The 13,111-nt window shown below is 38.0% G+C and overlaps 1 protein-coding gene across 1 annotated transcript; it reads right to left on the bottom strand.

Moving 5' to 3' along the window:
- Positions 1 to 94: 94 nt before the first annotated feature.
- On the bottom strand, positions 95 to 12,851 carry cpt1b (carnitine palmitoyltransferase 1B (muscle)). Its single transcript, XM_058645451.1, has 19 exons — positions 12,625 to 12,851; positions 10,989 to 11,141; positions 9,775 to 9,914; positions 9,520 to 9,691; positions 9,014 to 9,115; positions 7,343 to 7,480; positions 7,189 to 7,266; positions 6,968 to 7,075; positions 6,734 to 6,818; positions 5,788 to 5,983; positions 5,519 to 5,704; positions 4,579 to 4,684; positions 4,377 to 4,493; positions 4,118 to 4,282; positions 3,074 to 3,208; positions 1,927 to 2,079; positions 1,729 to 1,842; positions 748 to 840; positions 95 to 631 (listed from the first exon to the last, which is right to left on the bottom strand). The coding sequence occupies exons 2-19, from the start codon at positions 11,127 to 11,129 to the stop codon at positions 497 to 499; spliced, it is 2,364 nt and encodes a 787-aa protein (XP_058501434.1). The 5' UTR covers positions 11,130 to 11,141; positions 12,625 to 12,851; the 3' UTR covers positions 95 to 496.
- Positions 12,852 to 13,111: the final 260 nt, after the last annotated feature.

Genomic DNA, 13,111 nt, shown 5'->3' with positions numbered 1-13,111 from the left:
TGTTTTTCAACTATAGGATTTGTGTTTGTTGTGTAAACATGGTGTTTTGTTTATTCGTTTTACTAAATTGACAAATGAACAGCAAACCTATACATGCTGTACATAAGATTTAATATAGAAGTGTACAGATACACGTCTCATATGCACAAACCAAAATCCACACACAAGATGACAATAATTACTTTTTCCTGTACATTCAAGATTTTCCACAAGAAGGTGAGAAACAACATCAGAAAACCAGTATTTCCTCACGTCATCATCAACGATGACCTCTTTTCCTCTGCACCAAGCAGCTGTGAAAAGTGCAATGTAAATATAAATATAAATAAAAAGGAGGCGTAACAGCGATTCCCTTGTGTCACTAAGTGGAATGGTTACGTCCTTGAACACGAGCAGAGAGATAAGTGGCACCTGTCAGCACAGCTTTGTGCTGTTAACGTGAACAAAGACGTGACAGATCACAGATGTTCTGCTCAGTATATGTCGACGGTGGCTGTTATAGGTGCTTTTTCCCATTTTCCATTTGCACAATCTTTCCATTATCCGCCATCTTCTTATCATTATCTGGCTTGAAAAGTCCCTGAATGTCAAGCATGGCCTTTTGTATGTGCTGTCCAAACCTGTATGAGTCCTGCAGGAGACACACACACACACACACACACACACAGAGAGAGAGAAGGATGTGACAGATGATTTACCTACAGTAGACTGTGGTGGAATGCATGATGACGCAGTTTGTGCTCTTACTGTGCTGGGGCACGAGAACTTGCAGGAAATGTGGAATGTGACGAGGTTTTCTCCAACGATGATATAGGACACGCCATAACCGTCGTCAGCCACCTGAGGGCACCAAAGAGACATTATAGTTTTTAACTCATTTTTACACATGCAAAAAAAAAAAAAAACTGCTAAACCTTTCCACGGAAGAGTGTTAGGGAAACAAATTAAACAGCATGAATTAATAATAATAATAGATTTTATTTGTAATGTGAGGAAAAAGTCCAAATTCTGAGTAAAAAAATCAGAATTCTGAGGTTAAAGTCAGAATTCTGAGTAAATAATCTGAATTATGAGATTAAAGTCAGAATTCTGAGTAAAAAGTCCAAATTCTGAGGTTAAAGTCAGAATTCTGAGTAAATAATCTGAATTATGAGATTAAAGTCAGAATTCTGAGTAAATAATCTGAATTATGAGATTAGTCAGAATTATGAGATTAAAGTCAGAATTCTAGAATTGAAATCAGAATTATGGAATTAAAATCAGAATTCTGAGTAAAAAAAAATGAATTCTGAGATAAAAAATCTGAAAAGTCAGAATTCTGACTTTTTTCCTCAGAATTCATGCTGTTTATTTTTTTTTCCTTCATCCATTTTTTTTACATATGGCCCTAATACTCAAGAATCACCAGTTTTACAAACCTGTTCACATACAGTAAGCACGGACCCAAAAAGTGCAACACTCTTTATTCTCAACTACAATGTATACTAGATTTAGATTTTCAAGAAAGTAAAATAATCTTAATTTCTGTGAAATTGTTTGTATTTTTTGCCTAAATAGAAAAAAAGTTTTCCACTACAAAGATAATATAATTTTAAGAAAAAAAAAAATCTAACTTTGTCTTTGAGCTAAAACTGGTGTGTGTTCTTGTTGGAATGAGTGACAATAAAAATGTATATGATGCAAAAAAAAATCTGTATTAGAGGTAAAGATGATGATGTTTTAACTCACTGGTCCAAATCCACCACCAGCACCCACATATTTAGGGAACTTGTTGATGTCCACTAAGTTGAGCTGCTGCTGTGGAGTCTGACTGGTGGACAACTTCCACGGGTCTGACAGCACCTGGAATCATATGTGAGTGGGAGACGGCACATGATCAGGCTACCTGCAGATTCCTGTGTCAGGAAGAAAATGTACAATGATCACCTTTTTAAGGAATGGTGAGTCAATGCCAATGTATTTGGACACGATGTAGAGACAGAAGAGGTGACGGTCAATGCCAGCGCCAGTCATGGCCAGACGATACATGTTCTGATGCTTATCTGCTGCCTTCCGAAACAGAGCCAGTCTCTGTGCATTCTTAACAAGAAGAAAAACAAGAAGCAAACAAAGAACAAAATAAAAACGACCACATTTCTGTTCAATGGTCAACTTAACCAAAAACACAAGCGAGTTTAAAGTTCAGAGATACATTATCTCTAGGACTGGGTGACCAAGTCCTGAGCAGCACAGTGTGACCTCTTACAGCAGCACTTCTCATAATGTGACCGTGACAAAGCTCACACAAGATCTATTCTTTCATAAAACAGGTGGAACTGTCGACTTGACTGTACTTTACAGTGCCTAAAGTACAGTTAGTATAAATTAGTATTATTAGTATTATTAATATCATCATTATTATTATTATTATTATTATTATCATTACTATTATTATTATCATTGTTATTATTAATTATTTTGGTATTTTATTATTATTAATTAACATTAATATAGCACTTTTCTAGTCTTGATGACCACTCATGTTTACACATTTCTGTCGTGTGTGGGGTTAAGTGTCTCGGCCATGGATATATTGGCATGTAGACTGGCAGAGCCGAGAATCTAACCCACAACCTTGCAGTTAAGAGACAACTCACTCATCGTCACCATCATCATCATCATAACAATAGTAATAGTAGTATTTTTCAATTGTTAGTGCACAGATTTGCTGTATTTTCTGGTTGCATCTCAATACAGATACTGGGAAATAAATGGATGGTCATTAAAACCTGCAAAAAGACCTTTGCACCTTACTGAGTGTAATGGAGCTTTTTAATTAAATTTCTAATTTCATTCATTCCTAATATCAGTCAATGTCTGTGTTTGTCTGTGTGGACAGGATGACTCAAAGAGTAAAAGACAGATTTGGATGACATTTTCTGGACATGGAGGTCATGGTTCAAAGAAGAGGTTGTTAGATTGTTAGATTTAGGTGGTGACGCAGACACAGGGGAGTGGATTGGCACCGGGAAAACAGAGATTTGCATTCCCTGAGTGTTTTAAATAGTCCCGAGTGTTTCTGTGTGCAGCTTACTGTTGCACCAGTGTCTTCCATGGCTCTGACAAATGCAACAGCCTCAGAGGTGCAGGAGCGCACCGTCTCTGTCCGACCGTCTCTGAACATGCGGGTCATGGACGACTCGTACGTCAGACAGAACACTCCCTGATCCTGTACAAGCAGACAAGAAATGTCACGTAATGATGCTGGACGATACATTTACACATTTACAAGATGGTAAAACAGCTAAGTATAGTAGTATAAATATATATATGCACATATACACATATATATATATATATATATATATATATACATATATTTTGTATATATAAAACTGTATATATACACACATACTACGTACAGTACATACATCAGGATATAAAGCCACACACAGGTTGCTTCTCTAGACTCATGAAAGTGTTATTAAATTACTTTTTTAATCAATATATCATGCCTAATTTATAATATTCACTGTTGACAACAACTTTATTTGAAGTCATAAAATGGCCATGATGTATCGTCGTGGATTAAACTGAAATATTCACAATTTACAACCCTAAAACAATCGAATCCCCATGTTCACTCATATATAACTGGACAGACTGATCACCTTTATCTTCCTTTTTATAAAACAAATGATTATCAATCATCGTGGCGCACACTTGTGGAACTGTGATTAAATTAGAATAGATTTGACTTCACTGATCCCACACTGGGCTAATTAGAATATACATAATTTGGGGGTATAAAATAAGCAATATAAAATAACAAGAGTGTTTATGAATATAAAAAAGTACTAAAAGTCAAATCTAAGCCAAGTGGGGGTGAAAAAATCAGATATCCATATTTCTGGAGATATCATAATCATAATAAAGAGATGGGTGGATGGATCTGTCAGGGATGAGTTTCATACAGATGAGCTAATAGGGATGACATGTAACTTGGGCCGATTCTCTGTTTGACTTTCTGTTTGAAAGCTGTGGGCCGTACAAAATCTGACCGAGGGCCATGATTGGCCTGCAGGCCAGACTTTGGACATGCCTGATATATAAGCTATAAGGATATTTGTATTCCTACCCTGAACTGTGCCAACTGCAGAGCCATCTGAATGAAGGCATCAGGACTGGTCCTGCACTTCTTAATCAGACCTTTCCCAAAGTCAGGAAACAGGTGACCATGAAAGTCCACGTCGTCAGCGATCTGCTTCGCTGCGAGGTACGATGTGTCGATGACGTCTCGGCACTAAAGACGGGTTGAAATGTTTGGTGATAAAAGGTCGTCCTAGGTAATCCCAAATGTATTCATGCCAATCACAAAACAATAAACTCTACTGAACCTCCTTTGGAATCTGCCACTGTAGCCTGGTGGGATAAGGCAGCCCCTTGTTCACATCTCCTTTACAGTGTCCCTCCTCTGTGTAGCCCAGGTGGAAGCAGTCTGTTGCAAGGACGTACTACACAGAGGAGGGAAAGAAATAAGTCACTGTAAAGTTTACATTTCTGATTGGACACATGATACCTGTGTCACATGTGGCATACCTCCCACATATGTCCCACAATCGGGGCATCAGCCCAAGAATGTTCAGCATTTATACCCATTTTTCCATTTGGATAAGAAATCAGGGTGAAAGATTTGTCGAACCACCTGTGAGACAAAAAAAAGGAAAGATCTAAGTTTAGTACTTCAGTGCAAAAATCCAACTACACCACATCTGTTTTATTCTTAAAGTAATATGCATAAAGTAACAGATACATTTTTTTCACTTGGTGAGACAGTGTAACAATGTGATGATGACCTCATCAGGTTTTTAAGAATAACAACACTTCAGAGGAAAGGGATAATAGAGAGAAAAGAGAATGGAATTAAAATATGGTGTTAATACGTCATAAAAATGTAAACATTTTGTTTATTTTTCTTGTTGTGAGTGATGTTTTATTTGATAATTGGGTTCTTCAACTGCACACAGTTAAATAATGGCTTTTGTTGATTGATTTTTCTTTTTCCTTTACTCTTGTGGAGCGATAACCACTGTAATACTGTAAGAAATAAATAAAGAATATTAAAACAAAGTTCAATATTAAATCTAGTTTCGCTGCAGGCATCGTTTTACACGCAACATGAGAAAAACATTCACAACACAACTCATACTCTTAATAATTGATATGCTGACATAGTTTAGAATAAATCAATCAATATATAAATAATGAATAACTAAAAAGCAAAAAAATGATTGAAAATGTTAGTCTTTCCATTGTTTATGTCATAAATATAATCATCAACATCACCTTTCATGTTAGTCCTTACTGTAAACAATAATCTGACATTGCACATGGAGTTTTTCTCTGTTTTTAATCATGACGTTCATTTTGTATCTCTTGTATTGTCTCGTGTGTCAGACCCCCCAGTAAAGTGATATGATGCTGTCCTAATAAAATAAAAGGCCATGAAGGAAGGCCTTCGCTCGCCTGCCTGACCTACCTGTCGTAACATTGTCCATGCAGCAGTGACTTGGCGTAGCCGTCGAGTGAGTTGGTCTTCGCGGGGTCGTAACCCTGCGGCTCGTCGTCCAGTGACAGGAAGAAGGCAGCTGACTCAACGGCATCCAGGGACACTCTGTTTACTCCCTGGCTGAAATATTTAATCCGAGCATGAGCCCATGGAACTCTAGAAGTCAGAGTGGGACAGTTACATCTCAGAGACTCTCCTCTCCAAGTGTGTGTGTGTGTGTGTGTGTGTGCTGTGTGTACCTTTTTCCTGCTGTCAGAGCAGCTAATTTAAGTTCTCCTGGCTGAGGCTCTGATGTATCAGCGAGTATCCTTTGAATCTGTGTCTCAAGTTCACTGGGTAAAAGGTGGCGCCCCCCGGTGTACAGCCACACTTGGAAGAAGCGGCCCTTGTGGTAGACGACCAGGTGCTTACGGTCAGTCAGGTGCTGCACAATATCTGCAAGAGGAGGTCACACGGGGTCACAACCAAGAAGTCACTGAGGAAGCATCGCACACAAGAATCCTGAGATGATGGTTCTCAGAGCAGGTGTTAAAGGGTGAATGGACAGAATACAACCGTCTGTGGGCTGAAACCTCAGACTGGATATAAATAATGTCAATCACACTATTTTCCTAAAAATGGGGACATTATTTACTAAAACTGACATCAAGTTCAATTGAAGAAGACTTGTTTTGAAAGGCAGTCGAGGGCTATGTCCATATTTAAACATGTCTTTAACTTCTAAAAGTCACATTTCTGGTCATTACTGATGTTTAGCTTTTAAAGGTCCAGTGTGTCAGAATAAGTGAAATCTAATCTAATCTAATCTCTTTTGCTTGCTCCCTCCCTCTGAGGTCACCTCAGTAGATGATCTGCATATTTGATTTGGTAGATATTTTCCTGACGCAACCTTCCCATTTATCTTGGAGTTCTTTGTATGATGGACCCTCCTGTCTCTCAGTACATCCTGTTTGAACCTCACCCCTGCTTTGTCACCCTGTCAAAAGTATAAGATCTTACTTTTGTACATAACGAGTGCCATGGTCTTCAAATATATCTGCTGTGTATATAACACTGTAGGCCATAAACCACTTTACGTCACTTTAGTTGAATGTGGGGCCCCCGGGGACCCCACAGGCTCTTGAGACGCCCCTGTTTGCCACATTGATTCACTTAAAGCCTACACACACCTGAATAGTTTCTCACCTGTTTCAATGCCAGGAATACGGGTGGTGTTAAACATCCTCTCCATCTGGTTGGAGCACATAGGCACAGTCCCCAAGGCCCTCAGCTGGGAGGAGGTTTAAACCAGTGGGTCATCGTGTAATTAATAACATAAAACCTTTTACAGAAATAGTTAAGATCTACAAACAAACAAGCTTTTAGAGGCTTTAAAAAAAAAGGTCCAGTGTTCTATAATAATGTCATGGTAAGAATTACCGGTGCGTGTTCACCGCGCTCCAGTTTGCGTCTGTACTGCAGCATGGCGTGAACCACGTTCCCCACGCGTGCAGCCTGCCGGTGAGTGGGAGTCACGTACAAAAGGTCCTTCACAAACAAGAAATAGAACATATTTTAAATATTATTACTTTTGTCTGTATGCATTTATTAATGTATAACTTCTATAATAGTATAATTAAAACAAATCACTAGTGTCCTACCATGATATAGAAGTTACTGTTGACCATGATGGGACTCCTGCCCCGGAGGTAGATATACTCCTCCCACCAGTCACTCACCTACAACAGATCAATGACATAATGATCAAACAGAATTTCAAGTGTAACGATATGTTACTAACAAAAAACTACTCACATAATTTGTTGCCCACCAGGATTTTAAGATCAAGTATCTCTGCAGTTGAGCTGCTTTTGAATCCTGAAAATCATTGGCCAAAATCTCCATTTGGTTGTACTGCTCACTGTCCAGAAGAGGACGGACCGACTCAAGATACTGTGAGGGAGAGGAGAAGGACGAGTGATATGTGCCGTCAGTACACAGCTGCAATAACATCAACAATGATGATAATAATAATAATAATAGAAGATGGAAATCTGGAGGGCGTCAAAAGCAAAATAAGCAGCACAGCTAAGAGGACACAGGGTGCAGATGGACTGTTACATTATGTCGTGGTGGACTCTAACCATGATCAGCCACTTTATTAGGCACATCTGGTTCAATTTTAGGGCAAAAATCTCGTCGGCCGATCACATTGCAGCAACTCAATAAATGTGGACTTGTGAAGTTTAAAAGAAACTCACAACCATCTCAAAGGTTTACAGAGAATGGTCTGAAAAAGAGATATAATAAACTAATATGATATAATCTAGTGAGCAGCAAATGGTTTGTTGATGTCAGAGGTCAGAGGTCAGAGAATGACCAGACTGGTTTCAGATGATAGAAAGGCAACAAGAACTCAAATATCCATGTGTTACATCATCACTAAAAGAACAACAGTAGATTACCACGATACTGCCATTTTATTAGGTACAGGGATGAGCAGTTTTTCTGATTTATGTATTTAAAATATGTACTTCAAATACTATATATTTGTATTTTATTAAGATGATATTCATTTCTGTATCAAAATACTGCAATGTCATGTATTTTTTATGTAAAATACACAATGACATCATAAGATTACAAGGCGCTGCTGTAGACTTGGTGGCTACTTTCATTAAAGTCACACATAGCAACACAGTGACTGAGTCACAAGCTTTCAGAGACAAACTTGTTTAGTAGATGATCTTATTTGAACTTTGACTTTATCTGTTCTCCATTCAGTGATTGGAGTTAGAACAATGGATCTCTACTAGACTTTGAACTTGTGTTTGTTCTTAAGAACTTGACAGGGTCACTTCATCCTGTCATGATTATTGGCTTCTGAGTAATTCTTGTATTGGATGGTAACAGCATGTTACATTTTTATATGTTTTAATAGACAGTTTAATGTCTGTTTCAGCTGTAGACTGAAATTAGAATTATTCAACTGCACTGTGAGAAAACTCAATATAAGTGTAGTCGGATCATCCACTTGAACGTTTGCTGATTCATTGTGGGCCAAGAAAATAAATCAAGATTCTTCAGGAAGAGTTCCTTGAATCTGAGTATTTTTTAGTATTTTGAAAATAGAAAAAAAAGTTTTATTGTTGATACATTTATTAGTGGGTATTTGGTCTTTTATTCTAAAATATTAAAATAAATATACATTTAGACATATTTGTGACCATGCCTGACAAAAAGTGGCTGATAAGATAAAAGATAAAGTGGCTGTCATTATATTAGTCCCAATAGTCCGGAATAATCAGTCACAGCTGAATTAATTAATTTCAATTAATTAACTCCCCATCATGTATTTTAAGATACTTTTGAGCCAAATTTATGGAAAGCCAATTATGATATTAATTTTATATCATTAATATATATTATATATTATTATCATATTTATTAATATTATATTATTACAATATTGAGTTGATTACACACCCTGTGAACTGTGTCATCTACACTGGGCACAGGAAGTCTGGGTAAAGACGCCTGGAAACTGTAGAGCAGCGGTCTGCGTCCAGAGAACATCCTCACCAGACTCTGAAACAAACAAACAAGATCATACACATCTTGAGCTGTGAGGTGCAGACACAGGCAGACACAGGCAGACACGTACTCTGGCAGCTGCTCATGCCAACAGCACATGGTTGCTTTTAATATTGGACAATTGTGATTGTGATAAAAATAGGACGAGGAAGTCCTACTGAACATCCAAGTTTATTTTCAGCTCTTGACGGTTTGGCACCATCTTACCTCTCTGAACTTCTTCCTCCATCGCAACCTCTGAGGTCTAATAACAGGCTGCAGACTAAAAACCTGGGAGGAGCAGGCACTTTTCTGTTCTGTTCTTGCTTAAAGTCACCCCAGCATTTGACCTTAACATAAACCCCCATTACATAGAAAATGAGTATTGGCTCAATCGTGTGTTTGAGGGACAAACGTACCAGCCACAGTTTGGTGGGCGCGCTCATTTTTCCATGGGACTCAAAAATCCAGCCGTGGTAGGAGAGCAGAGCTTTGAGAGTGTATCTCAGAAGGTAGATGAGGAACAGCCACAGTCCAGTAGCAAAGAGGATGGCACTCAGCACGGCCCGGCTCTGCACTGACATACACTCTCTGCTCAGAGAAGGCACAACACTGGCCTGGTTATGTTACACTCCACATGTACTGTAGATGGTAAACTGTGTGGGATTTCTGACCTTTGAGGCAGGTTGTCCTTGATGGTGTCGATCATCCCTAACGACGGATCGACACGAATGTACAAAGAACTCATCATCGCGATCACAGCTATCAGCCAGCTGGACGGACTGGCTGGATAAACTCCAGCCAACACACCATTCTGTGAATGAAACAGCAACACGTCAAAGATTTCACTCCACTTTGACCTAGAGCTTGTACTTTCACAGTGGGTTACTGTATCATTTAATAGTAAAAGCTGTTCACTATAACTTGGCAAATGTCACTGTGATTTAGCAGTTTTTTTATTGTACAAACACTGTATTATTACTGCAACTTCACATTATTTCTTGGTATATACCGTTTTGTTTTTGTTTTTTACTCCAGCTTTACAGTAATCAGTCAACCAGTATATAACTTATAATAATATTGTGAAGTTACAATAAAATGTTTTGCTACAGCTTTTAATATTATTGTTCTGTATAAACATCACAGTTGTGCCATATTACTGTGATTTAGCTGTATTTTCCTTCATACTTCAACTCTGTAAATACAGTTATACAACAGTATTTTATTTCCTTTATAAATACTTGATTTTTTCTGCAATATTATACAATAATATCCTATATAAACACAGATTTCTTTACTATAACTTTACAGATGTGCCATATTACTGTGATTTAGCAGTATTTTCCTTCATAAACAGTAACTTCACAGCATTGTCCCATATGAATACTGTCTTGTACTGTAATTTCAGTTTAACCAGATTACTGTGATTTAAATACTACATATCATTTTTTTCTTTACTGTTACTTCATGGTATTGTCCTGTATAAATACTCCGCGTTGCCATATTTATGTCATATTACTGTGATTTGGCAGGGTTAGGGTTTATACTGTACTGTAATACTATATTTTAACTATAAACAAAATTACCTTAGAAGCACACATATCCCACATTCACCATCAAACACAAAACATGTTGTATATATTGTAAATCCTCACAGTTAAAGCTAATGAAACGATGATGATGTAATAGTGAAAATGTACAGTTAAAGTGTGCGAAATCCTGAAAATCATTGAAAGTCCCCCATTAATGCAGCATCACTCTTTGTCTAATATTCTGTGGAAGAATAACGTCAAATGCAGTACTGTTACAGACTTTAAATACCGCTGATACGACACTAAATCCACGAGTCGCCTCACATTTCTAACACTTTGGTTCCATGTGACTTTACCTTGAACTGTATGGCCCTCTTCTTCCATGACGTCACCGCTGACAGGTAGATGTTCCTGAAGACCTCTTGACTCAGCGTGAGGTCCACACCGTCGGGACGCACGGTGAACTGGAATCCCACCGCCTGATGAGCCTCAGCCATCTCTGTGTTTTACTGACATGGAAAGTAAAAAAAAAAGGGCATCGCATTTATCTGGAAAATAGTCTTTATTAATCAAACTGTGTTTCCCTTGGCCACAACACACATGGTATGAAGTATGATATACTTCATACCATGTGTGTTGCATATTCATATTTTTATATTTGACATTATAAATGATAAGAATATGAATATGTTGAGACTGTGAGGGCCTGCTGTGTCCGCATGTGCCGCCACCTTTAAGTAGTATATTTGGAAAAGATAATAAAACCTTAAGAACAAGGACCTAGCACCTACAGACAACATTATTGCATCAATATTTCCAAGATTTAAAAAAAAACACATATAGATATATATATATGTATACATATATATACAGTGTTGCACAGTCACTCATCAGATATTACTTTACTAATTCCTGTGAGAAATTGGTTACAATCACATGATTCAAAGGTGATTTTCACTGTAATTAATGTGGAGATACACATTTAAAATATCTACTGTGTTGCAGATGAATTTACTCTGACCCATAACCCATATCTTCAATTCTGTAATCGTCTCACATGTCTTAGCGTTCTTTTGTGGCCCAGAGTTTCCATACAGACCCCGTAATTGTGAAGATATACTCCATTTATTGAAATAGGCCTCATATGGAAGAGGTTAATATCATCTATAGATTAAATGTGTGATGTTCAGATTTGGAGGGAAAAAAAGGCTGCAGTCAAAATTCAAATTCACATTTCATCATGCTCAGTATTCACAGTTAGATTGCTTAGTTATGTCTTTAGATATTATTATGTAGTGCATCTCCAAATGAACTTGACTGAAATTAAACATTAAAAAAAAAAAAAAAATAATGTGCAGTGTTTTTTCTTTTTCATGGTGACAAGAATTTTTTTAGGACACCTACATGTTCCCAGCTCTTTAAATCTACACAATCCTGTGTCACAAAGTCACAAAGTGCTAATGGAGAGGAATCCTTAATCTACATATTCTCCATTTAAAAATCTGTTTGGTTTTTATTTTCATTGTCATATGAAGTTCAGATTACCCCTGTGTAATGGCCAGCGGGACAGGTCTAGTATTTCTTTTTCCATGTCATGAGACTGAACAGTCACCAAGTGGGACAAAGTTCATTGGCCAGATATAGCAGTGCACCGGCTGAGCATGCACCCAGACCTGAGGTGGCTCAGAAAATATAAACAGAGAGCAACCCGCAGAGGCATACTGAACTCTTTTCTTTTCCAGAAGTCTGTGAGAATCGATTTAAAGGCGCTATTGATTTTTAAAAAGGCAGAATTCATGAAAGTGTCAGCACTGTGCACTTCAGCTCTCCCGTCATGGTTGGGTTGTCATTTAAAGTTTGACACAATGTCACCAATCATTAAAAAGATGTTAATAATTTAGAACGTTCCACCCTGACATGCAGTTAAATCAGAGTTTAGTTCACGAGCATGAATCAAAAAAAGCTTCCACAATAAACATGCACATATTTTACCGTGTTTCAGTCAGAGTCAGTGTGATCCACTCAGGCAAAGACACGCTGGGACTTTACTTTGTGCCAGTGAGGCAGTGAAATTCCCTCTATACTGAGGCTCGAGTGGAGCTCTCTCTCTCTCCCTCTCTCTGTGTGTGTGTGTGTGTGTGTGTGTGTGTGTGTGTGTGAGAGTGACTCCTGTGCCCTTGAAATCAGCTTTCCTCAGGTACTGACATTAGAGTGTTTTTTTCCTGCTCTGTGTGTGTGTGTGTGTGTGTGTGTTTTGCGACATACCTCTTTTTTGAAACAAGACACCACCAAACACAGACGGGCCCTGACGTCACGTGCTGTGAAGTCTCTGCTGCAGTGCTGTGTTAGGATGTACAGACACACTATAATTCTATAATTCATCATAGATCAGGGGAGGGCGACACTGACTTAAATGAAGCAAGCAAAGGGCCACAAATAAAGAATAATAAACCCATCTTTATATACAACAAGCATAGCC

Source organism: Solea solea, chromosome 12 (genome assembly GCF_958295425.1).
Source record: "Solea solea chromosome 12, fSolSol10.1, whole genome shotgun sequence".
NCBI lineage: Eukaryota > Metazoa > Chordata > Actinopteri > Pleuronectiformes > Soleidae > Solea > Solea solea.
This window is presented reverse-complemented; position numbering and strand designations above follow the sequence as displayed.